The 27,632-nt window shown below is 42.1% G+C and overlaps 1 protein-coding gene across 2 annotated transcripts in view; it reads left to right on the top strand.

Moving 5' to 3' along the window:
- Positions 1-12,776, top strand: part of KANK4 (KN motif and ankyrin repeat domains 4) — a 55,331-nt gene extending 42,555 nt beyond the window's left edge. For both annotated transcript variants that reach the window (XM_045027301.1, XM_045027300.1), the window contains exons 9-10: positions 4,949-5,149; positions 10,641-12,776. In XM_045027301.1, coding sequence (XP_044883236.1) covers positions 4,949-5,149; positions 10,641-10,742 — 303 coding nt within the window. In that variant the 3' untranslated portion in view covers positions 10,743-12,776. The remainder of the gene's footprint in view (positions 1-4,948; positions 5,150-10,640) is intronic.
- Positions 12,777-27,632: the final 14,856 nt, after the last annotated feature.

The raw sequence follows: 27,632 nt of genomic DNA, 5'->3' as shown, positions 1-27,632 counted from the left end.
ATGGAGATTCCCTATGTCCTAATAAGGAGGAGAAGAAGGAAGATGATAAAATACATGTAAGATCTGATGAGAAACAGTCAAAAGAAAAAAGGTCCATTCAATTACCTCATGTTATGGCAGACAACTAAAAAGTGACAAGTTTTTAAAGTGCTTATATACCGTTGCCAGAAGTCTAAAAATATGATGGGTGAACTAGAGTGCCTCTTATTAAATGAGGATTTGATATAATAGGCATCACAGAAACTTGGTGGAATGAGGATAATCCATGGAACGCAGTAATACAAGGGAACAAAATATATTAGAAGGACAGAACAGGTTGTGCTGGTGGGGGAGTGGCACTATATGTGAAAGAAAGCGTAGAATCAAATGAAGTAAAAATCTTAAATGAACCAAACTCTATGGATAGTAATTCCATGCTTGAATAAGAAGAATACAGCAGTAGGGATATATTACAGACCGCCTGACCGGTATGATGATAGTGTCTGTGAAATACTCAGGGTGATTAGAGAGGCTATTAAAATAAAAAACTCAATAATAATGCAGGATTTCAACTATCCCCATACTGACTGGGTATGTATCACCTCAGGAAGGGATGCAGAGATAAAGTTTCTTGACACCTTAAATGACTGTTTCTAGGAGCACCTAGTTCTGTAACCCACAAGAGGAGAGACAATTCTTGATTTAGCCCTAAGTGGAGCACAGGATCAGATCCAAGAGGTGAATATAGCTGGACTGCTTGGTAATAGTGACCATAATATCATTAAAGTTAACATCTCTGTGGTGGGGAAAACACCACAGCGGCCCAACACTGTAGCATTTAATTTCTGAAAGGGGAACTACACAAAAACGAGGAGGTTAGTTAAACAGAAATTAAAAGGTACAGTGCCAAAAGTAAAATCCCTGCAAGCTGCATGGAAACTTTTTAAAGACACCGTAATAGAGGTTCAACTTAAATGTATACCCCAAATTAAAAAACATAGTAAGAGAACCAAAAAAGAGCCACCATGGCTAAACAACAAATTAAAAGAAGCAGTGAGAGGCAAAAAGGCATCCTTTAAAAAGTGGAAGTTAAATCCCAATGAGGAAACTAGAAAGGAGCATAAACTCTGAAATGAAGTGTAAAAATATAATTAGGAAGGCCAAAAAAGAATTTGAAGAACAGCTAGCCAAAGACTAAAAAAGTAACAGCAAAATGTTTTTTAAGTACATCAGAAGCAGGAAGCCTGCTAAACAACCAGTCGGGCCACTGATGATTGAGTTGCTAAAGGAGCACTCAAGGAAGATAAGGCTATTGCGAAGAAACTAAATGAATTCTTTGCATCGGTCTTCACGGCTGAGGATGTGAGGGAGATTCCTGAACCCGAGCCATTCTTTTTAGGTAACAAATCTGAGGAACTGTCCCAAATTGAGGTGTCATTAGAGGAGGTTTTGGAACAAATTGATAAACTAACCAGTAATAAGTCACCAGGACCAGATGGTATTCACCCAAGAGTTCTGAAGGAACTCAGATGTGAAATTGCAGGACTACTAACTGTCATCTGTAACCTATTATTTAAATCAGCTTCTGTACCAAATGACTGAAGGATAGCTAATGTGACACCAATTTTTAAAAAGGGCTCCAGAAGTGACCCTAGCAATCACAGGCCAGTAAACCTGACTTCAGTACAGGGCAGATACAGTGTGTAGGTTACAGCTGCAGCTGTGTTGATTTGATTAATCAATTAGCCACCATCTTGTATATAAGAGCATGCTGGGAAATGAATAAAGAAGCATATGCATATACACACACGCTGTTTCTCTCTCTCTCTGCTTGGGCTCTGTTCCTGCTCGAGTGTGATGCAACAGGCAGATTGGTTGAAACTATAGTGAAGAACAAAATTCTCAGACACATAGATGAACATAATTTGTTGGGGAGTAGTCAACATAGTTTTTGTAAAAGGAAATCATGCCTCACCAATCTACTAGAATTCTTTGAGGGAGTCAACAAGCATGTGGACAAGGGGGATCCGGTGGATATAGTGTATTTAGATTTTCAGAAAGCCTTTGACAAGGTCCCTCACCAAAGGCTCTTAAGCAAAGTAAGCAGCCATGGGATAAGAGGGAAGATCCTCTCATGGATTGGTAACTGGTTAAAAGATAGGAAACAAAGGGTAGGAATAAATGGTCAGTTTTCAGAATGGAGAGAGGTAAATAGTGGTGTCCCACAGGGATCTGTACTGGGCCCAGTCCTATTCAACATATTCATAAATGATCTGGAAAAAGGGGTAAACAGTGAGGTGGCAAAACTTGCAGATGATACAAAACTACTCAAGATAATTAAGACTGCGAAGAGCTACAAAAGGATCTCTCAAAACTAAGTGACTGGGCAACAAAATGGCAAATGAAATTAAATGTTGATAAATGCAAAGTAATGCACATTGGAAAACATAATCCCAACTATACATCTAAAATGATGGGATCTAAATTAGCTGTTACCACTCAAGAAAGAGATCTTGGAGTCATTGTGGATAGTTCTCAGAAAACATCCACTCAATGTGCAGCGGCAGTCAAAAAAGCGAACAGAATGTTGGGAATCATTAAGAAAGGGACAGCTAATAAGATAGAAAATATCATATTGCCTCTATATAAATCCATGGTACACCCACTTCTTGAATACTGTGTGCAGATGTAGTCACCCCGTTTCAAAAAAGATACATTTGACTTGGAAAAGGTTCAGAAAAGGGCAACAAAAATTATTAGGGGTATGGAATGGCTGCTGTCTGAGGAGAGATTAATAAGACTGGGACTTTTCAGCTTGGAAAAGAGACAACTAAGGGGGGATATGAGAGAGGTCTATAAAATCATGACTGGGGTGGAGAAAGTAAATAAGGAAGTGTTATTTACTCCTCATAACAGAAGAATTAGGGGCCACCAAATGAAATTAAGAGATAGCAGGTTTAAAACAAACAAAAGGAAGTATTTCTTCACACAACACATAGTCAACTTGTGGAATTCCTTGCTAGAGGATGTTGTGAAGGCCAAGACTATAACAGGGTTCAAAAAAGAACTAGATAAATTCATTGAGGATAGGTCCATCAATGGCTCTGAGCCAGGATGGGCAGGGATGGTGTCCCTAGCCTCTGTTTCCCAGAAGCTGGGAATGGGCGACAGGGAAAGGATCAGTTGTTGGTTACCTGTTCTGTTCTTTCCCTCTGGAGCACCTGGCATTGGCCACTGTTGGAAGACAGGATACCGGTCTAGATGGACCTTTGGTCTGACCCAGTGTGGCCGTTCTTATGTTCATGAAATTGAGAAGCAAGATTCAAGATTTTGAAGTTAAGAAACAAGAAGTGTGTGTATTGTATTGAAGTTGCCAGTTTAGAAAGTGAAAGCAGCATATTCAGCTAGACTGTGCAATCCACTGTGACAAATTAAACCTTCTGGACTTTGCCTGTCCCAGTGCTGCTTCTCAATCCATGCTTTTATATCCAAGTATCAATCAATTAATCAGTTGCTAATTAAAGTACTTGAAGGAAAACTCAGAGGGCTTGATCCTTCACTATCCTGAGCATCCGCCACATGCAGCTAAGTGCCCTCAGCTGCCATTGGGTGGCAGTTGAGATGCAGAACTTTGCAGATGCAAACATTCGCTTTTTCTGACTCCCATCTGCTTGTTAAACAATGGTTAAAATCTGAAATAAGAGTCTCAGAAATGAAGGTGAATTAAATTAACCTAAAAAAAAACAGAATGTGAACCACTATGCGGAGGCGCAATTGTTCAGGGGTGAACTATCAGGACACCACAGAATAATTATTTTTGAGACAATATCACTACACATGATTATTTAATCATGGTTGTGTAAACTTTTCTGGGCCTGATTCTGGTTTACACTAAGGTTCCTTGACACTACTCTGGCATTTGCGTTCTTTTTGCTCTGGCAGTGTAAAGGCAGTGTTACTGTGGTTATAAGTGTAATTCTAAGGACCTTCGTGTAAAGAGCAACCAGGGCCTTCTCACTTTAGGTTTCACTAGTTTATTTCACCGTTACAAACAGTGATTGCTTTATATTTACACTGACAGTAAAAACAAAAGAAATGGCCAGTTTGGCTAGGGCCAGATTTCAAGGGACTTTTGACACACTACAGTGCTCAAGACATGGTGAGAGCTCCCACTGTAATTTGCTTCCAAATTTAATCCCTCAGACAAAATGATACCGAGCAGGCTAGTGTAAACGTGTATCACCTCTGACTACAAGACAGAACTGGAACTGCATATCATAAGCCCTATGCAGCTACTAGCTAATGCAGGGGTACCCAACGCGGTGCCTGCGGGTGCCATGGCGCCCGTGAGGGCATCTAAATGCGCCTGCATCCTGGCCGGCGGTGGAGCATCCGCCGAAATGCCGCCGAATTTCTGCGGCATTTCGGCAACGACGCCTCTTGATAACGCCGCTTGCCGCTGACAAGCGGCGTCATCAAGAGGTGTCGCCCCCGAATTTTTGCGGCATTTCGGCGACGATGCCTCTTGATGACGCCGCTTGCCAACAAGTGACGTCATCGAGAGGCGTCGCCACCGAAATGCCGCAGAAATTCAGCAGCATTTCGGCGGATGCTCCACTGCCGCCACGATCCTTTGTCTGGCGCCCGCTAAACAAAAAGGTTGGGGACCACTGAATGGATAATCTCCTATAGGCTATAGCTCCGATGACAGGGCCTTTGCTTTTGGAGCACGCAGATCAGATAAGAGTTTTAGCCTAACTGTCACAGTGAAGTTCTGAGGAGCCATGACACGTAGAAGAGTCAACCCTGAAGTTATAAATGGCCACAGATTTGTTACAGCATCTGCTGTAGAGCGACCTGAGTTCCAAGCAAGACTGCTATGCTATTGGAATGCTTAGTTTGTGTAAATAAAGTTACATTTCTTTGCTGGGTATGTCATTGTGTTTGGTCTGTCTTGCAATATTCCTAGGGAGGCCAGACTGCCTTAATATTAGGTGTCAGCCATGACAGGGGAGATATGGTGAAAGCCTTGTTGTCTTGCAAGGCTGACATAAACCAGCAGGATGATAATGGAACATCAGCACTGATGGTTGCCTGTCAGCATGGCAATGTGGAGATCGCGAAGCTTCTTCTGGCTCACCCTGGTTGTAACACTACATTCACGGACAAGGTAAGGGAAACAGGTGGTTGCAGCATGTACTGTAAAAAAATATATACATATTCAGACAGTCACTGCCAGGAGGCAATTAGTGAATGTTTAAAGAAACCATATGGCTTTCTTGCCTTAGAACTGGAGCAGACACTAGACACCTCCTGGAAACCAAAGTTTCTCCCTTATCAAACATATTAATGAGTGAGCTTTGGCTCTGTGCCTTGCCTGTCTCACAGATAAAGGGGACTGGATCAGTTTAAGGATTTGGAGGATGAGTAACCCGAGTTTTAACTCCATTTTCAATTCCAAGCCAAACTGCACAATTGCATACTTAGAAGTGCAATGAAACCTGCCTTAACAGACAAGCTACTGCCTTCATAGACCACCTCTGAAGAATCCCCAAATGTACTAACTACAGTTGTACTCCAGCATCGGTAGGAGGTCACTTCCATTAAGCAAAAAAAAACCTTTTCTCAGTTTATTGAGCATTCGCTTAGGACAGGGGTCACTGTATAATACAATGAACATGTAAGTACAACACTACTGAACTACAGCAGTCTCCTGTGCTGGAGTTTTGGTATATGAAAGAGCATGAGAAAGAGAGAGAGAGAGAGAGAATGATTCCAGCATAGGCCTTTATCTCTTTAAAATACCATAAGTAACACCTGGGTTGCGTGCATGCAGCATGGAGCTCAAGATGTTTCCTATTTTGTACATGTTCAGTACGCCTGGATACAGCCCTTTGCATTTGTGGATTACAGACAACAAGCAGGTTACAAACAATAATACATGCCCCATTGGCATATACCAGATAATTAGAAGTGTAAAAACATCGTGAAAATAATGAGGACGATTCACTCTGGCTTAGAGCTTTATTCCAGCATTATGATGCACTGCTCAAACCACAGAAAAATATTATGTTAATAGACCACAGCTTCATTATAACCATATAGTTTTATGTAAAAACCTGGCACGTAATCAAATATTGTCCAATTCTCCACTTGACAGGGCCTTTGAAAGAACTGCACCTATCAGAGTCAACTAATTGAGTGTACCCACCATTTAACTACAGGGGGTCACAACTGAAAAATTCACTTCCTTCCTCAGAATGCTGACTTGCCATTTGTAACAGCCAATGAGAGAGCTTTCCTTTTGTAAGGTTCCAGCCCCCATACACCCCCAGTCTCCTCAGTGACTTCAAATCCAACATCAGGTGATCCATTGCTTGGTTACAAACTCACCTAGCTGAACTGGTTCCTCAGGCTGCAGCTAGGTCATTGTCTTGGGGTGCATGTATTTGAATGGGAGACCATCTAAGTAAATGACCCTGGATTGTTAAGCTTCTGCTAGCTGCAAGAATTTCTCATGACGCCTTCCTGGAAGTCTTAGCAGAAGATGGAGGGTAAAAGGCAAAAGTGTAGGCAATCAAAATGGCACTCAAAAAACAAAATGAAGTTTGTAATCTGATATAGGAACATACAGTAGGGTGACCAGATAGCAAGTGTGAAAAATCGGGATGGGGTGGGGGGTAATAGGTGCCTATATAAGAAAAAACTCCAAAAATCAGCACTGTCCCTATAAAATTGGGACATCTAGTCACACTAACATACAGACTGCAGTAGTCCCTCACAATCTTCCATGATGCACCACAGTCAGGGACTCCCATGTTGCACCACTTCTCCTCTCCATGTAGGTAGACTGTTATTTATCATGGGAGGTGTAGTCCATCCAAGGAGCCCAGCCAACAGGAGAATTGGAGCTTGAATCACCTGAACTACAACTCCCATAAGGCATCAGAGCAGCATTTTCAAATAAAAATATTTCAGTTCTTGGCCAGAATATTTTGGTGGTCAAATTTCTGACCAAAATGAACACTTCCCATGGAAAAAAACCTACTTTTTTGATCAGCTCTAATATTTAGGCATTGTGGCCTGATTCTTTTTGGCCCTGAGTACTCACAATTCCTATTGATATCAATGGGTGGGTGTTGAGTACCTCTGAATGATCTTCTCAGCTCCAGCGGAAAGAACCCTTGCATTATGATCATGTCAAAAAATCACAATGGGGAAATATTTATGCACAGCACACCTACAGACACAAAGAGGTACATTTTAAATAAAGACTAGGTTACACCTTGCTTTTTTAGAGGTGAAATATTCAGCTGAGGTTTTGAACCAACACAATGCATTGCTGCTGCAGAGTGGTTGCAGTTCTAACTGCCTGATGTGCACCTGCAGCCAAGTTAGAGGTACAAATACACAGATTACTCTTGTGGGTGCAAAAATATGGGTACAAATTTTGTAGATGCAAGTTGCACCCATAAAAGGGAAGCCAACCTTGTTGAAAATTTTGCTCAAGATGTATTAAAACCTGTTAATAATATATAGGGTGAAACCCTGCTCAACTGAAGTCAATGGGAGTTTTTCCATTAATCCCTTAAATAGGCTAGCATGTAGCATGCCATTTAGTACGAATGTCCAGACAGCAGTCACCAAGACAAGAAGTGATTCCTCTGTTTTGAAAAACACATCAGGGCCCAGTTCTGCCCTTTGGATATACAGATTTAAATGATCGAGAGTTGCACCAGTGTATCTGAACAGCAGAAGTGAGCTCTTAGGATCTTGTCAAGAGAGAGTCTTGCAACAAAAGCCCTATCAGCGATATATATCAAATTGTCCAAGTCCTCCCTTTTCACCCACTCACAGGTTGGATAGATCATCTGACTGGAAAGGAAACTACTGCCTTGGCAAAGATCACATTAGCACATTTAAAATTCTCATTTCAGCCTTAGAGTATAGTCTTCAGTAGCTGCACAGTATGTGAATCACTATCTTATTTAGTTAAGGCAGATTTGAAAACCCCCTTGAGCGAATAACTGGCAGTTAATTCCAGGACAGAAATTGTTATTAACAGCTTGTGTACATCATAACCTCACCTGGACATCCGGCAATGTGAAAATCGCTGAAACAACAGGAGAGGAAATTTTCGTAGAATAAAGAAGCCCATTTGAGACAATAACTTAGCTTCCTCCATGCCCGCGGAATCGAGATTATAGATTTGTATCTGCTTCTTTCCCTCTGTTTAACGCAACTAATTAGACAGCAGATTGTGCTAGTGAGGGATAAAGATGTGCTGCACTATAATGTTACTTGAAGATTTTAATCTGAAAGATGACTGAAAGGTCACCTGCTGAAGACCCCAAATCAATCCAAATCCATCACAAGGTTTCTCTTTTGTACCAGGTGCCTTGCTATCATATTTCCCATGGGAAACACCAAAGAAGCATTGCTTATATATTTACAGCTTTCGGTACTGTGACAAGGACTGAACAATGTTATTTACATAAACACAATTAAATGTTTAATAGCCAGACCAGTTGCAAGCTGGCAGCACATCACATTGCCAACTAACTGATGAAGTTTCTGAGGAATTATATACAGTGGCTCTAAGCGTGGAATTTTTCAGTAGTTGTATGCATTGGTTTTGTTCATGTGCAAGAAGGTGGATCATGCACTGTCTCTTCAACAACCACTGTTGATTATCCAGGCTGAATTTCACAGCCTTCATTACAAGAGAGCAGCATTGTTTCAAGATGATGCCAGAGGAGGATGAAAGAGCAGACAGGAACGTATGGGCAGGGCTAGTTATCTGAGATTAGAACAGTAGACTGATCTATGTATCAATCTGTATCTGCACAGTCAGTGGCAATAGGTAGTTTACACATATACACTCAAATGGAGACAAATACAAGCACACTAAATAAACAGCATTTTTTCTTAATTTAGACATTATTTAATGGGGAATAGTCATTGCTGACAGCACCCAAAATTGGACAAGATACTACCACGATGAATTCATTAGAAACAGACTAACTAGACCTACTACACTGGCAAAAACTGTCTTATGCTGATAAATCAAGTTGACCAACTTCAGGACGGAGAGCCCAGTGTCATGACTATAAGCTGAACACCAAATATGATGTCTTTTGTTTAATTTAAATATACACAAGTGCAGATTGTTATAATCTCTCTCCACAACTCATCTTAATTTTGGATAGTCAGCTGCTGAGATAAAGCAGGTTTCAGAGTGATAGCCGTCTTAGTCTGTATCCGCAAAAATGAAAACAACGAGGAGTACTAGTGGCACCTTAGAGACTAAGAAATTTATTTGGGCATAAGCTTTCGTGGGCTAAAACCCACTTTACCAGATGCATGGAGTGGAAAATACAGTAGGAAGATATATATAGCAGTACATGAGAAGATGAGAGTTGCCTTACCAAGCGGGGGGATCGAGACAAGTCAATTAAAGTGGGCTATTGTCAACAGGACAAAAAAATAACTTTTGTAGTGGTAATCAGGGTGGCTCATTTCAAACAGTTGACAAGAAGGTGCGACTCATCCACTCCCAGTCTTTATTCAGGCCTAATTTGATGGTGTTCAGTTTGCAAATGAATTCCAGTTCTGCAGTTTCTCGTTGGAGTCTGTTTTTTGAAGTTTTTTTGTTGAAGAATTGCCACTTTTCAGTCTGTTACTGAGTGTCCAGGGAGGTTGAAGTGTTCTCCGACTGGTTTTTGAATGTTATAATTCTTGACGTCTGATTTGTGGTCCATTTATTCGTTTGCGTAGAGACTGTCAGGTTTGGCCAATGTACATAGCAGCTGCTCTGGTAACTAAGATTGGCAGCCTGCTAAATACTGTGATCAGAGACTATGTTCAGATTCACCCACATCTCCTTACAGTCGATGCTTTTCTCAGGAAGACTGACAAAAGGAGGGAATATCTGGCATTTGAATAGTATTTTCTCCTTCCTCAGAAGCATCAGGGATGACGACGTCTGGAGATGGGACATTGGGCAGGGAGGGCCAGGACTCTGAGGTGGCTCCGAGCATTCTCTCTCTCTCTCTCTCTCAGGTGCTCAGGCTGGCTGGTTCTTGCTCACATGCTCAGGGCCTAACTGATCGCCATATATGGGGTCAGGAAGGAATTTTCCCCAGGTCAGATTGACAGTCACCATGGTTTTATTTTTTGCCTTCTTTTGCTACAATTGGGTGTGGGTTGCTTGCCAGGATTATCTGAGTATAGCTCATTGAATCATTTCTCTGTCATTGCTGGGGCCTTGAGCCCTTGTCCCCTTCAGCCTCTCCTACTCTCTGCCTGTGGCACATAACAGTCTGGTATCCTGTGGGCCGTAATGCTTTGGTCTCGTTTTAGTTGTTGGGTTTAGTGTGTGGATGCTGGGTGGTATTGGTGGCCTGTGATATACAGGAGGCCAAACTAGATGATCTAGTGATCCTTCTGGCCTTGGACTATATGACTCTATGAAGGATTAGGCCGTTTTGACGACATGGGCAATTATGTCACTGTAATGCATGGAACCCTTTTTCCCATTAGTAGAACTGGCACATGCAATTCTCCACAGTCAACACTGACATTAACCCTTTGCTGTCCAGTAAGATTTTTATTTGAAAGATTTGCATAGTAAATTCATTTTCTTTTTTTTCCCCATGTAGAGTGGTAATTCTGCTCTGTCTGTCGCTCTGAAATCTGCCCACATGGAAATTGCAGAGCTTCTCCAAGCCCACATAGAGCAGAGCCGGTCTTTGGCTAAATAAAGGAAATGGAAAATAGCATTTGTCAGAACGGGGACTGGATAACAAAAGGTTCATTCTTTTAACAACTCTGCTTCCAATTTAGATGGAAATGATTGTAGCTGATACTGCTGATTTCTATACTTATTGAGGGAGTGAACTATGTCAACTATTTGCATACATTCCTAATATATAATTCTCCTCATTAAGCCTGCTTTTATAGTCCTAACCTATGCATAGTGCCACAAATGACTCAAATACTGTTTCAGAGAGTTAGATTATTGTATTGCCTTTTATTAACACACTTGATCTTGATCTTAAAACTGAATTCCACTATCTACCCCTCACAGCATAATTTTGTCATGTTGGTGAACAAAAAACAAATGCACATTAGAAAAGCAATACTTACTTTTTTGTAATTTTAGATAATGGTGTTCTTTTTAATCAACTATTTAAAATGTGTCTCATTTAACTTGCTAGTTTGCATCTTACTGTTTATTATTACACCTTCTGTATGTACTAGCAGGCAATGCTTACTCAATATATATAGCAGTAAATACAAGTCAGGTGGATTATGTAAAAATATCAAATCCTATTTATGTGTGGTTATGTGCTCAGAAGCAAGAATTAAAAGTAGTGCTCTAGGAAAATATTTGAGTGTGCCGGATCCAAACACACAGACATTGTTTTTCTTGTATTCAGAATTACCATGTGGCTCTCATTTTTCCTAATTAAATTTGACTTAAGCAGGAACCGTGGCCCACCAGCATATACTGTATGTCATTTATAGGATGCTGAGGTACAATTGTGATGTATCAGGTTATCTCAACACCGTACAGGAGACAAATTACTTGATCATAGCATAAACCTTCTCTGCAAGGGTGGGTTAATACTGTCTGAAAGGTTGTATATTTAAATTCATAGAACCACTTCTGATGATAATAGGTTCCACCCAGAAAGTGCCCTTTAGCAAAACATCTGTTCTTCAATTTTCCAGCATGCTAAACTTTTGGAACCCCCCAAACTGGGCAGATTTAAATCTGTGCAGTAATTTAGCTGCCAGATTTTTCCTGTGTAATCTGAGTGACCTGCCACCATCAGAGAAGCTAGGGCTCCTCCTTGAAGTATACAGCCCTTTGGGCCCTAGTGGGAATCCAGCACTGTCTGCAGTGCATATATAAAGGCAGATCTTTCCTACATTTGAGTGGCCCAAGCATAGCAATTACAGACCACTCTGCCTTCCTCTTTCAAAGCAGGTACGGTAGGTCCTTCCTCTGTGAAAGTCACAGCCAAAGGGTCCCATCCTGCAGGGTACTGAGAACATCCTGTGAGATACTGAGCATTTTCAACTCCCACTGAATTCAGCATCTCGCTGGAATTACTCAACACCTAGCAGAATGGGGTCATAAATCCCTATCCCTGCAAACATCTTTCCATTCTCATTAAGACCAAAAATTAACAAGCCTTGATGTTACATTTTTTCCATTGGAAGAGTCTTTCCATTGACTTCAGTGGGCCTGGGATCAGGCCCTGATTGTGCACAGCTATTCAAGTTGTGTGCAGCATGAAGTCCGTGAGACTGGATCCAGTAGCACTTACTACAAATAAAATGTACTGTTTTTCTAACGGCCTCGTGTTTATTTCTAAACAAAACCTAATCCTGGTTTAACTTTTTTGGTTTATGTGTAAGTCACATTATAGCATATTATTAAATCTCATTTGAGTCACCCCGTCCTCTTCCCTTGCATTTGCAATGCATATCGAAATCATTTCCAAGACTGATAGTGTGATCCCATTGTCCTCATTCGAACAAAACTCTCAATGGCTTAGGTGGGCGTTTTGTTGAAGGAAGGAAAAGAGGATCCTGTCCTTTGTTCTTTTTCATTATTCAGATGTTTTCACATTGAAATCTACTGTATAATTCTCTTTATTTCTTTCATGGTTCTTAATCAAAAGCAATCTGTAGGGTCATTATCCCATACATTTGTCTCCCATTTTACTGTTTCCCAAAATGAATTTATCTCCTTTATGTGTGAATAAAAGTCAGATTTGAATTTACCTGCATTTGTTCTTATACCTATTTTCCTTCTCCATTTCTGGGACAGAAAATTAGATCACACGTTTTACTAGTGAACTAGCTCTCTTGATGGTAAATGGGGATGCAGTTACGGTGAAATCGCCCATTGCCTCACCACACATTGCAGTCAATGGAAAAATTCTTCTCGACTCCAATGGGAGCTGAATCAGACCCATGTTTAATAAAGTACAAGGGGGCCTTTTGTGAACCCTTTGTATTTAGGTGAGTTTTAGTCTTAATTACTATAGGGAAACTGAATGATACAGGTTACAGAATACAAGGGAAAACCTCCAAGTCTATTATCTCCAACACATTTTAATGGAATGACAAAGTCCCTTTTTAGAGGCAAGTAGGTCTCCAGTGGATATATGATGAGAAACTTATAAAATGATTAAACAATGCCAAGATTACAAACACAAATCCTGGAATTTGAGAGGTAATCAATACACTACACCAACTCTTCAAGTTTTAAACAAACACAAAATCAATTTAAAAAACAAGCTGAGTTGTCCAAATACCACTAGCAGTTATGCTCCCTGAGGCAGATCCATAGCAGCCAAAGCAAAATGAAAGGATGTTTTCAGAAGTGAAGGTTACGGGAGTATCCTTGACTTGCAATAGGAACTCACCAAAGACGGAGAAGAGTAATGAGAAAGGAACACAAAGGGCCACCAAACACAGACAAATAGGTAGCGGTATGTTGTTCATTTATACAGCACTGTATGAAGTATATGAGTGCCTTGCAAGTTTATCTGTCTGTCACAATCAGGCTTTAGAAAGAAACAGCAGATAGATGAAAAAAAGCTACTGCCGATGTCAGTAGATTCAAAACCAAAGTTATAAATGAACAATGGTCCTGAACCTCCATCTGAATATCTCAGAACTCTGGGAAAGTTCAAATCTGGACTGAATCTCTACCAAAAAACTACAGAAAGTGTCAGGCAGCCAAAATCTAACTAATGCAAATATAAAAATATAAGCTGACCTATAAAATTTGGTAAATCATTTGTGTCAAACCAAGTACTTTAGTTCTTCAGTATTTGAATGGTTTAGTCAAAATTCTGGAATTAATTGTCTTTTGCCACTATATCACCACAATGCTCTCCTCGCTGGGATGAACGGAGGTATGAGTGTACCACTAAAAACAAAAGAATTCAGGGGGAAATCTGCCAAACTCCTTAACTCATGCTGCAGCACCTAGAGGTTTCAGTACATATGCTACATAAAATCATGCATTGTTTTAGATATTTCTTCAAAACACAGGCAGTTAGAATTGTTATGGCAGGGGTAGGCAACCTATGGCATGCATGCCAAAGGCAGCACGTGAGCTGATTTTCAGTGGCACTCACACTGCCCGGGTCCTGCCACCGGTCCGGGGGGGCTCTGCATATTAATTTAATTTTAAATGAAGCTTCTTAAACATTTTAAAAACCTTATTTACTTTACATACAACAATGGTTTAGTTATATATTAGAGAAAGAGACCTTTTAAAAAAGTTAAAGTGTATTACTGGCACACGAAACCTTACATTAGAGTGACTAAGTGAAGACTCGGCACACCATTTCTGAAAGGTTGCCAACCCCTGTGTTATGGTCTCAATAGAGAACAATTAGATTTACCAAGGAGGTGAAAAAGGAATGAATCTAGTGGTCTGAGTCCATCACCAAGAGGCAAGGGCTCCTTAGGCCCAAAAGTCAGCCTTGGGGAAAATGAAAGTCATTCCACTGAAGTGACTGGAATTAGGTCAGAGCTGAATTTGGCTTGTGTATTGTAGGCTTCGCTCTAACATTGATTCTAACTGTGGCTATGTCACACTCTCAGGGAAAGTGTGCTGTGGGGAGTTCTGTGTGACAACAGGTTGTGTGCATGGAAGGAAGCGTGCTAAGAATGAACGTGGAAGGGACTAAGTTCTGAGAAGGGAAACAAGTTTGGCTCCAGCTATTACATGAGAGTGTCCTCTGGGAAAATCACAGAGAAAGGGGATGTGTTTGTACTTTAATCAAGTTCAGCTCTTGAATTCTAAAGACTGATCCAAATATTGTCTGCAGACAAGAGTTTTGAAGATAGGCAGTATCAGCCTAAAATATTTTTTTAATATTTTAACTTTTAGGGCCAGATTCACCAGTACATTCTGGCTCACTTTACCCTGTTGGGGAGCAGAGCATAGCAACCAGAGCCTACAGGTTAATTAAGCGTGGTTTACAGTTACTTTCCATACCCAGAACAGCACAGAATGTATTGGGTGTGGGGGAGACGTGAGGAGAGAGGGAGAAATTGTGGATGGGTGGAGTGCAGGACAGTCTTTGGGGAAGGAGGCTGTGTTAGGGCAACTGGCACTAAATGATGGAAACCGAGGGGTGGGGGGCATGAAAGGGAGTCCTGTCCCCGAAAATCTTGTGTCTCTGTGTTTTAAGGACTCCTCCTGCTCTCCTGTCTCACCTCCCTCTGCAGGGCATAACGAAGCCAATGCAGCAACATCACAGGAGTTTTTCAAACACCAGTGCCCAAGCTAGCGTGCAGCGACTGAGCTGTGGTAGTTGGGGCCAAGCAACCTATGAATGAAAACTTTTGGCATAAGAATCTGGTCTCTCTCATGCCACTGACCCATTAAAATATTTCTTCCTTGGCTGAGCGGTAGCCAGAATTCAGGGCCTTGCAGGTCAGTTTCCCAGTTGGAGCAGCAATTGGTGACCCAGTCAAGTATTTTCTTAGTGTAATTTGTTTATTTACAAAATGGCACCCATCCTCTCTCCCTGAACAGCAGCAAGAAAAAGCTGTACACAGGCAGCCTCCTTTTGCAGGAATCCCAGAAGGAGGTATTAGCCTCACAGCCAAGCAGACTGCTTCCTTCCACAGACCACCCCAAACTTGAACTGACTAGTCAGCACGCAGTTTGGTTCCAGCAACAGAATTTGAAACCTAGGAAAAGCCTGTTAGCTCCAAAGTGCCTCTCAGATTGCATGTGGTGTCTCCGCACTTGGCCCCGGGAGTCAGCCCCACTTCTTTATGTGAAGCTGCTTTGCACTGCAAAAGGGCCTAAGCTGCTCCTGTTGGTGGGCACAAAGAAAAGTGCTTTAGTACATGGCTGTTCACCTGAGCGGGTTCTGTGATTGGCTTTGCATCCAGGATCCCTAATGGTGGGCCACCTCGTTCATAACAACAAATGAAGAATTACACGAGAGCTGGTTCCTTTCATTTCAAATTTCGGCCACAAATGGGAATACACTTTTGTGACCATTTTAAAAAAATGTTTTTCCTGCTTTTTGACCGGCTGCAGAGTTGATTTAAATGTTTTTAAATTAGACATTTCAATGAAGAAAACAGAAACATTCAAATGCTGACAAAAGAAAAAAGAAGTTCCTCCTCTCCTCAATGTCTGACCAGCTTTAATACACACAGACACACACTCTCACACACGCACACACAGAGCAAGAGAAAGGGCAGTCACAAATGCAAACCGTCTCCTTTTGGATGCCTACATGGGGCAAAATATATAATAATTTCAGTGCACCCAAAACTCCAAAGCTAGGCTTGCAAAATGGCATCAGAATGGGAATATGACAATAACCATCACTTTTTAAATGAAGTTGAAATGTTTGCGAGCTGTAATAAGATTTTAAAGGCCTTCCTGTAGACACCACCAATGTCTGGGTTTTTTTCCAGCAAAATGTAGGGTCACTTTGACAAAGATATGCCGCCCTTTGTGAGAAGAATTGTTCTGTATGTTCCCGGGAAGTTGAATCTTCTTTCAGTACAGTCCCAGGACAGGTCTTATCAATCGTGATGTGAGCTACGTGTCCATAACCATGAAAAAGAATCTTATGTGATATTTCAACTCTTACACATTTCTCTTTCTTCTCCACTCTCCATCTCTTCTCCCACCACCTCTCTTCCACATCTCTGTCCATTTTCCTCCATCTTTCTGTGTGGAAGCTTTCCTCATACTTCTCCCCATTGCACTCTATTTCTCCCTCGCTTAGGCTTTTAGACTGCCTGGCCCTCAGCAGAGTAGCTGGACACCTCTCTCTGCCTCTCATCTAGCTTGCCAGACCTTTCAGGGTGCAGCAGTGGCGGTGGATTGACTACATGACTAGGGAGAAATAATTTGTTCCCCTCTATCCTGAAACAACCCCAGTCACCTAAACCTCCCTTGTACTTGGGAGTTGGTATTTCATACCTTGGAGACTGGTCTGAACTGAGCATTTCTTTCATTACTGTTCCGCAGCAGGGGAAATTCCCCCTCCCCCCACACTCTCAGGGCACAAAATTTTCCAAAAGCCCCAATAGCCTCTCATCAAGTAGCATTTTAAGAGGGCTTTAGAGGTAACATTCTGCAAAAAGAACAGAGATTAATATGCGTGAGAAGCCATTTCTGCATCCGGTTCGCTTTTTAAAATAAATGTAGCATTTCCCTTACACAAGCCCAACAGGTTTCTGAAACCACTCACTTCCTGTTCTTTGGGGCCCAAATAGAAGAGATTAAGTTTTGCAGCTCCTGCACTTGGATTTATTTGGGAAAGTTGCCCTAATAATACTAATAATCATCCTATGCACTTCTAGAGACACTTGTCAGCTTCAAACTTGAATAACCTCAAGCATTTTGCAGGATCAGGCCCTTAAGCGTCACAAAACCTAGTGAGGTGGGTACATAAATATTATTTCTTTCCCTTCACTAAACCATCTGGTACTGCTCAGAGATCAGGATACTGAACTATATGGACCTAGGCATTCAGATACGACAATGATGAGTGCAGTATAAAAACCGATATAGAACTATCACTCTGAGCCAGCATGGCAGGTCCTGTGCTCGCACATTTGATTTTCTCATCTCTTTCCCATTTAAGGCTATTTTCTTCTTCTACAAGTCTCTGTTTTCTCTTGGGTTCTTATTTATTTTTGTTCCTCTCTCCCTCCCCACTGACCTTTACTTTTTCCTGATTTGCACTTTAGCTCCTTTAATATGCATGTTTATTTTCATTCCTTTACCTTCTGTTTCTTCTCTTCCTTCCAACTGTTTCCTGCTCTCCCTTCCTCTCGCAGGGAGAAACAACTAAGCACCAGATGATTGATTCTCTGTTGCAGGCAGCAGGGAAATCTGAAAATGGGCAGCTCTACTCTGGGAATCTGGTTCAGTTCCCCACCTCTACAGGATGTGGAAAAGGGATTTGAACTTGGGTGTCCCATGCTGCGGGAGAGTGCCCTAGCCACTAGGCTGTAGGATATTCTGGTGTGGGTCTCTCAGTCTTTGTTGAAGAAACTAATCCACTTTGTATAAATAATTACATATGCCTTGGAGCAGAGACTTGAACTTGGGTTTTCTATGGACTAGGTGTGTGCCCTAACCACCTAGCTGGGAATCATTCCTGGACCCAATGACTATTCATTGTCATTATGACCAAATGCACCCCTATATTCACACCCTACCCACTCTTGTAATAATCTTGGTACAAAATATGCCCTTTGAGGTATCATTTGAAAACGAATAACTTGCTGGTTAATAATATGATGGTGAAATGTATGTAGCAACCTTATATGTAAAGTGATGAAAATAAGCAGAAATTAAGTCTGAAATGTGTTTACCAGACAAGCTTGGGTAAACCGGTTTCTCAAAGACAAAGGAAATGCGGATGCCTCTAGCCAGGTATCGTCAAAGTTGATGAGCAATCACCTGTCAAGTGACCATGCTTTGGCAAGGAAAGTGGTAGGAACAGATAGATCTGCATTTTAGCAAACAACGGCATGGCACCTCTTTCATCACCAGTCTCTTTGTCTCCGTCCTCACATCAGGAATGAAATTTAGCTGGAAGTAACATTCAGGAGAAGGCATTCTCAAAGGGTGACTGAACTATAAAAGTGAGGGGCAAAACCACCCCAATTTCTCTCTCCTATTCATTTCTCTCTATTTCATCTAAGACGACAAAAGCCTTTGGACTTTGGGAGTAGACCCTGGCCTGAGAATTTGGTCAGCATTGTTAGTGAGAACATGTGGTACGGGACTTCACCTTGAACCAAGTCTAGTTTGTTAAGTTTTAGTGCTAGAAAGCTACTTATCTTTATTTCTCTTGTAACCATTTCTGACTTTAATGCCTTATATTTGTACTCACTTTAAATCTATCTCCTTGTAGTTAAATCAGCTTGTTTTATTCTTTAATTAAAATGCATCCAGTGAACTGTGTGGGTAACTCCATTTAGGGTGGCAAACTGTTGTATATTGATCCCCTTAGAGAGGCAACAGACCTAATATATTGGGATGGTCCATGAGAGGGCTGGACAGTGCAGAACACATGTTTTTTGGGGAAATCTGTGACGGGGCATGTGTTGGGGTCACCCTGCAAGTGGTAACCAAGGCTGTTGGAAACCAAACTGTCACTGGAGTGTTGCTGACAGGCTGCTGGGGTCAGAGTGGCTGGACCAGCTATACACAAACAGCATGTGACCTGCATGCTGGCAGGCTGTTTGTGAGAGACCCAAGCTGGAAGTTACAACAGCAAAGTATTGTGAGGCACCGAAGGTTGCAGGGCAGGAGGTGACACAGCCCTGCACTGATCTGGATTTCAGCCCTAAATGTCATAGTCATTCATTTATAATGTCTGTGAATCGACCCAAAACAGATTTTTTTCAATTCGATGAAGTTTTGCACAAGTTTTTGGTTCAGTTTGACCTGATTTTTGTAAGTGCACTGAAAAATCAGTTATGCACACAGCTGTACCTGGGCACTGTTTTGAAAACATGGCTAAATCTGTAGTTTCATGTCCCTTGAGGGCTGTAGTGGGCTGGTTTTCCTGACAAGACTAGATAAGGCCTAAGTGTGTCATACTTGGCTTTCAAACCCCTCAGACATCCCTCCAACTCATTTTATGGCTGGGGAAATGCCGGCAGAAAGGCTGTGACATGCTCAATGCCTCAGAGGGAGTCAGATCCAGGGTTAGCTTGCAAGAGTTCCTGGCTCCCAGGCCTGTGCTCACATTGCATCCTTCTCTCTCTCTCTAGTGATAATAAATTACTTTCTTGGGAAAGCAGCCTGCAACATGGATTTTTAACATCTTGATTCAAATTTTCATGAAAAATTTTGACTGTTTGTCACCATTTTTCAACCAGACTTGGGCACCCAAAATTTAAAATATACTTCTTGTTCTGCAGGTCTTTCTACAATTTGGAGAAGAAAGTTGTGTTGGGCCAGGTTCTGTATCCCAACTTCCAGTCTGCAAAGCAGTTGTGTTCATTAAAATGAGGGTTTTTTTAAATCATAGAAATACCAGACTGGGTTAATTATTGTGGCTTCGACTTCTCTGTGCCCCTCCCTTACAAACACATGTGACACAGGCTTTTCTTTGCCATCCAGGTGACTAGTCTCATGACCAAAAGAAATTTAATCCAAGTTTCATAGTAGCAGTTAGGATTGGGCCAAAGCTTTATGGTGCCACCTTTGTATCTTAAAACAGAACCCCTGGCCTTCTCTGCATTATGGCGCTGATCTGTCGCCCACTGAAATCAGTGGAAAGGCTACCATTGACTTCAGAGTGAAATGAATCAGATCCTATCTGGCCATAAAAATGCCACCACTTTAAATCTTGTTTCCACTGAAGGAATCCTCACAATAGAGTCATGAGGTGTCTAGCCTGTGACCTTTGAACAGCTGCTAGAAGACTCTCACCATAGGCTCAATCTGGAGTCCTGATGCATGCAAAGCTGCTGCTGAAATCAGCTGGGTGTTGAGAATGCAATTTTGATCCTCACCACACCAGTTCACCACAAAAATGTTGTAAATTTTGCTCTCTTCCATTAAGGACCAGGCCTGTTCCATTATTATTATTGATTAAAAACATTCCTTAGAAAAATCACATTGAACAGGCAAATCAGTTAAGCCAGGGGATGCTCAGAGACAAGCGCTGTTCTGCCCTCAGTTCTGTTTTGTTATATCATACTGTGAAAAATTGTGTGGAGCTGAATCAGGGCATTAGCTGATGTGACTGATGCAAGGCAACCAGATACCGGTGACAACATAATGGATCAGCTGCCAGGCTGGGCAGCCATCACATTATATTCTGGTAAATGTGTGTCTTACAGTATGTTCGTAGGCAGGCAGGGCTTCTCCATGCCACAGTATTGGGGCACATTGCTCTCCTGGTGCGCAGGAGTGAACACTGGGCAGGGAAATAGCCAGAATCCATTTTTGGATAGAGCTTTATTTAGCAGCACAAGGGTCCAAGATATATAAGATCAGGTTTTCATCCACCTCATGAAGGGCCCGATCCAAAGCCTACTTGAGTCAAAGGAAAGACACTGGTTGACGTCAGTGGGCTTGGGATCAGGCCTTAAGCACAGCAAAAATGCTTTTCAAGGGCAGCCCTGTCCTCGCCAAAATATCAGCTTATCTTTTACCTGTTATTTCTAGGTCACCTTTTGGCAGAATTAACCAGAAGCTGAATGCTACTTTCACCCTGTGGCTAGGGAGACAGCCCGACTGCTGAGGCTTCAAAGCCACTGTGCAATAAGCCAGGTACTACGGGCCTCCTGAACCCCCACTGGGGACCAGTCACTGACTGACAAAAGCAGCATACTTTTGTTTTAAGTGCACTTGACAGACACCATACCCTAAAGTCATGATTGTCTCCTCCTACCTACTAAGTTATTTCAATGACTTGCTGTGCTGTATCAGCACAGGGCAAGGAGGCTGAAATCCCCATTACAGCGCAATAGTTCTGTCACTAGCATTGCTTAGCAAATTCCTTTCAGCCACCCTGATGGTACAAAAAGTGAAGTCAGGCTGGTCAGTCATATATGGTCTAGACTGAGAGAGCCAAAGAGCCCTTTACTTTAAGCAAATGTCAGTGGACTAAATATTGTCATTTCACTCCCCTGACATCATCATTACTGGCAGCCCAATTCCATATATAGCTATAAAAATTAGGCAATTCCTCGCCAGTGACCAGGGCAGGGAGACACTTTTGTCCTCTGAATAGGATTAGATTGTGCAAAACACTGAACCTTCCCTTAGCCAGAACCCATGGAGGTCCCTATGGATACAAACAGACTGACTACAGACAATAATGGCAACAATATATATGCATCAGAGTTGTTATTTTATCACTTGGTCACTATACCTAAACAAATAAGTGGGTTTAGGTATGGCACGAGATCTGCAAATGATGTATTCTCAATACCCGGACAACGATATAGTCCTGTCTCAGAACATCTGTATCAAACCACATCATCACAGATATAAGAGAAAAAAGTGGAAGAATCATTCCCTTCCATGCCAAGTGTCTTTGGGACACAGATTTACTAGATTCTAAAATCTGGTGTCCAGAAGCCACAGTGATGTGTGTATCAGAAAGGCCTAGATCAGACTAGATTAGATTAGAGTACATAGATAATATTTCATTTCCATAACCATAATATGTTAGATAAACCTTATGTCAAGATTATTTAACACAATTCCACCCCCCTCCCACTTCAGCCAAACAGGTTTGGAATACCGATAACATCCAATCAATGCATTCATGCCTAGCTACTGTGATGATGGGTGGTAGGCAGTACAAAACCCTAAAATAGATAATCACCTAAAAGATCTTAATTCCTCAAAGGACCTAAGTCTGTGAGGGTCTGTCCATGCTGGGGACCTCTTTCTATTCTTGGATTGGCCAGACTCCTCTGCTGGAGAGCTCTGCATTGTTGCAGGTGCTGCTGTCCAGCCAGGACGTCAGATTCAAAGTGCCCAGACAGGAAAATGAATTCAAATTTTCCCGGGTCATTTCCTGTGTGGCTGGTCAGAGAATCCAAGCTCGGACTGCCGTCCAGAGCGTCAACAGAGTGGTGCACTGTGGGATAGCTCCCGGAGCTACTAAGTTCGATTTGCATCCACACCTAGCCTAATTCGAGCTAGCCATGTCGAATTTAGCGTTACTCCACCTGCCGGGGTGGAGTACCAAATTCGAACTAAAGAGCCCTCTAGTTCGAATTAAATGGCTTCCTGGTGTGGACGGTTGAGCGGTTAGTTCGAATTAACGCTGCTAAATTCGAATTAAAGTCCTAGTGTAGACCAGGCCTAAGAGTTAGCCTTGGTTCATGCACTCTGATACCATGGTGGTGAGTGTGGTAGGTTACATTAAGCATAGACAGACAGAATATACCCTGAAGAGAAGCTTTGAAGAATACAAATGGAGACCAGTAAGATATAGTAAGAAATTCATCTAAGGATATTTATGGTCCCATCATAGATGAGCTTATTTTCTCTAAAGGGTAAGGTACAGAAGTAACTCAGCTGTATATAATGCATCTATATTTAAGATGATTTACTCGCTGTCTATCCTTTCTCATGGTTTCAAATAGCTGAGCATAATGTTCTGTGAATTCATCAGGTGCACCTTCACTACCATATAAAATCATGTTGTCATGTCTATTCATTAAAGCCTACATTAATCTCCATGGCATAAATAAAAACTACAAGCTCTCTAGTTACTCTCTTCTTTACCTATACCTTAAAAAACAATGCAGGTGAATTTAGGGTCCAGGACTGTGAGGAACAAATAGAATTATTGACTTAGAATCATAGAATCAGAGAACCATAGAAGATTAGGTTTGGAAGAGAACTCATGAGGTCATCTAGTCCAACCCCCTAAAGCAGGACCAATCCCAACTAAATCATCCCAAGCCAGGCCTTAAAAACCTCTAAGGATGGAGAGTCCACCACCTCCCTAGGTAACCCGTTCCAGTGCTTCACCACCCTCCTAGTGAAATAGTTTTTCCTAATATCCAACCTAGACTTCTCCCACTGCCACTTGAGATCTTTGCTCCTTGTTCTGTCATCTGCCACCATTGAGAACAGCCTAGCTCCATCCTCTTTGCAACCCCCCTTCAGGTAGTTGAAGGCTGCTATCAAATCCCCCCTCACTCTTCTCTTCTGCAGACTAAATAAGCCCAGTTCCTTCAGCCTCTCCTCGAAAGTCATGTGACCCAGCCCCCCAATCATTTTCACTGCCCTCTGCTGGACTCTTTCCAATTTGTCCACATCCTTTCTGTAGTGGGGGCCCAAAACTGGACGCAATACTCCAGATGTGGCCTCACCAGTGCCGAACACAGGGGCATAATCACTTCCCTCGATCTGCTGGCAACGCTCCTACAAATACAGCCCAATATGCTGTTAGCCTTCTTGGCAACAAGGGCACACTGTTGACTCATATCCAGCTTCTCATCTACTGTAATCCCCAGGTCCTTTTCTGCAGATGTGCTGCTTAGCCAGTCAGTCTCCAGCCTGTAGCAGTGCATGGGATTCTTCCATCCTAAGTGCAGGAATGTGCACATGTCCTTGTTGAACTTCATCAGATTTCTTTTGGCCCAATCCTCCAATTTGTCTAGGTCACTCTGGACCCTATCTCTACCCTCCAGCATATCTACCTCTCCCCTCAGATTAGTATCATCCACTAATTTGCTGAGGGTGCAATACATCCCATCATCCAGATCATTAATGAAGATGTTGAACAAAACTGGCCCCAGGACCAAACCCTGGCGCTCCGCTTGACTTGAGCTCACACAGCTTATACATCTCAATCCTGACTTGCAGACTCAATGCTATTCATGTTTGGAGCACATATTACCAGCCACTTTTAATTGTTTCAAATTCTGAGGTGTCTTGGTGCCATAACCAGAACCTCACAATCTGGAGTGAGATTAAAACCAGTCTCCATATGTTTAAAGCTAATGTGATAATTCACTGCACCCTCTAGACCCTCACCCACACGAATTGCACCTAACCAAACACAGCTACTGTCTGGCCTAATGAAAACAGCCATGCTGTTTCTAATAAAACATTTCACTTGAGCTTGCACTGCTTCTGTCATGCGGTGGTAGAAACCTCTGGCCACTCTCATGTGTGAAGGATTAGTTTGACCTTTCAAACATTTATTAGTATTCACCAGAGCTACTCTGTTTCACGAGCGTCTAGGACATGCGAATAACTGAAGGACAGATTCTGACAGCCTTACGCACATTGAGTAATACCCTACTCCTCTAACAGACCCGTTGAAATCAATGGGACTACACATGGAATTAGGTACTACTCAATGTCGATGTGTGTGCCAGAATCTGGCCCTTGGACTCTATAGCCTGAAACTTGTTCTAGGGTTGTCTATTATGGGCTAGATTGTAGGATCTTTACTCATGCTGCATGAGCACTTACTCACCTGAGTGGATCAACTAAGGCTATCTTCTTAGGAGGGAACATATATTTTCAGGAGATCTATGAGGAAGCAAATATTTTTAGAGTTGACGTATAGAGAAAAAAAAGGAATTTAGTTAATTTTTCCACTGCCACCTGGCTATTTAGTGTTGTTAGATGTTATGAGGTTGCTGTTTCGTTCTGTGGTTTGTTTAGTTCATTCCTAAGTATATGTCATATGTGTCAAGAGTATCAGACAGATGTCTCTTCTTATTGTTATTTTACAAATCTAAAGAATATAAATGAATGGGATGTTTCGTGAGAGTGAGTGCTCACTAAAATTTAGAGTAAGGGTTTAGTGTGGCCCTTTTCCATTGTGATAGTGTCTGTAGTGTATCGAAACAGGGTAGTGTGCCTTTAAATAACTTGTGAGCCCTCTAGCTGCACTCACTGTGTTTCACATGGTAGAAGCTTCCTGAAACTAGTCAGACCAGCAGCGTATACTTAGCTAGGCTCAGCAGGTTTATGTATATAGACTAGATGTGGTTATTTAGGACTTAGCTGTGCCTGTGTGGTCTCTTCATATTGTTATTTTTGTGGAAAAAGCAACAGACACAACAGTGTCCAGGGCCCCGTTGTGCTAGGAGCTGAATAAATATGTAAGAAAATGTGCCCCACAGAGCTTAAAATGTGGTCCAAGACCATACAAAACACATGGGTTTCCAGACACTAGGAGTGAAAGGGGATGGGACGGTGAAGGTAACAGAGATTATCCTTTGTGCTCCTATGCATTAACACTGGGCTTCCCTTGACAGTGTTGAACCAATGATACTTGGTTATTTAAATGTTTCTTATCACACCACAACCCTGTGTGCTCTCTGAACATCCCCCCGCCTGGGAAAGGTGTGTGACCCTTGCCTCACTGCCTACTCCCTTGATATTATTTGGTTTGCCTGGTTCTGCCTTTTCTATGCAGACAGTTTCCAACCCCCCTGGCATTATTACTTCCTGTAAACAAATTATCCAAACCACTCCCAACACCCAGAACTGCCTCACCTTGGGGGCCCTGCTCCTGGGGAACGGGGGGCTGGGAGGTCTCTGCAAGATCCAGGGTTGTCCCATGCTCTCTGCTGCAGTCCAGAGGGCACTAGTGAGCCACAGCAGATGTCCAAGAGCAGAGAAGAAAGTCCATTGTGGTGCAGTATACACTGATGTCCCTGGAGTCTGGGCCTGAGAAGGTGCCACCGGGGCAAGCCCATTCCTCAGTTATCCCCTTTCCCACACCACCCACAACCCCCAGACCCGCCCACGTGGCTGCTGAAATAGCCATTGGAGGCTTGTGCCCTGGAAGTTCTAACCCCACAGAGGGAAGCACTAAGAGATCAAGTGATTGATGGCATCGTCTTGGCAGCAGAGTGGTGCTTTTATGTCCCATCTCCTAGCATATAGGGCTGGATTCTCCATTGGCCTGCTCCCCAGTGCAATCATTTACACCAGTGCAGAGTAAGAATATTATAAGATATTCCTATTCTGATCCAGCAGCATTTTAGGTAATTTTGTACTGGTGTAAATATCTGCGCAAGATGCAGGGCAAGGGAGAATTGGCCCACAGTTTTTACTCTAGCTTGTTTAATGAATAAACACAGATGATCAGTAATGGTTCCTCTCACGGCTTGCAAGTTGCAAACAAATTGAGGACACTGACATGCTGGAATTATGTTAATATTTTGGTAATAAGGTGATAAATGAGATGAATGGAACATTATTTAGACATATACACGCCATAATCCCTGATCTTCACCATCTATGAAACAAACAGGAATGTGATCACAGAAGACTCCCTCTCTAAAAGCAGAGGAGGTCTTTTGAGTAAAGAAAAGGAGAGTGGGGGAGGATTCAAATGGAAGAGCTGTTCTTTGCAGAATTGTCATGATATAATCTCGGAGATATGTGAGGAATGAAAACTTCCAGTCCATGTCTAAATGTGCGGTCTCCATGAATCAGAGAATGCAAAAAAAGGCTGCATTGTGCTCACCAACTAATGGCACTGGATGTTTAAAAAATAATGCAAATTATGCAAAGAATGGTGGGCCTCAGACTTGAAAGTAAACAAAACAACTGGTCCCACTTTTCATGGTACCAAACAACATTCCTCACTGTCAATGAGAGACTGTATGTTGCAGAGAAGGAAAAGAAATAATTTGCAACAATTTGCTAACATTGCTTAGGCTAATTCAAACATTACATTTCACTTCGATTAACGTTTAGCTAATTTCTTTGCAGAGTTTTTCACTCTGCAAAGAAGAATTATGTTTATTAGGGCAGGAGGAGAGTTCAAATTCTGCCAGTTACTAAGATTTGTAATTATATTACTAGGATAGGGCCTAGAAGCTCCAGTTGAGATCCAAGCTTCGTTGTGACATAGATTGTACAAACGTATCAGAAGAAATAGTCCCTGCCCTGCGGAGCTTATTATCTAACTTGAGAAGACAGACAAAGGATGGGAGGGAAAATGACTTGCCCAAGGTTACATAGCAGATCAGTGGAAGAAAAGGAAATAAATCCCAGGTCTTCTGAGTCCCAATCCACAGCTCAATTACCAACTATCTCAACTAGACCGCACGGCTTCTCCAAATTGTTGCCTTAATTACAGCTGTGCAATCCCTCTTAGCTTTCTGGG

Source organism: Mauremys mutica, chromosome 8 (assembly GCF_020497125.1).
Source record: "Mauremys mutica isolate MM-2020 ecotype Southern chromosome 8, ASM2049712v1, whole genome shotgun sequence".
Lineage (NCBI taxonomy): Eukaryota > Metazoa > Chordata > Testudines > Geoemydidae > Mauremys > Mauremys mutica.
The sequence above is the reverse complement of the archived record's forward strand: the minus strand, read 5'-3'. Positions and strand labels throughout refer to the sequence as shown.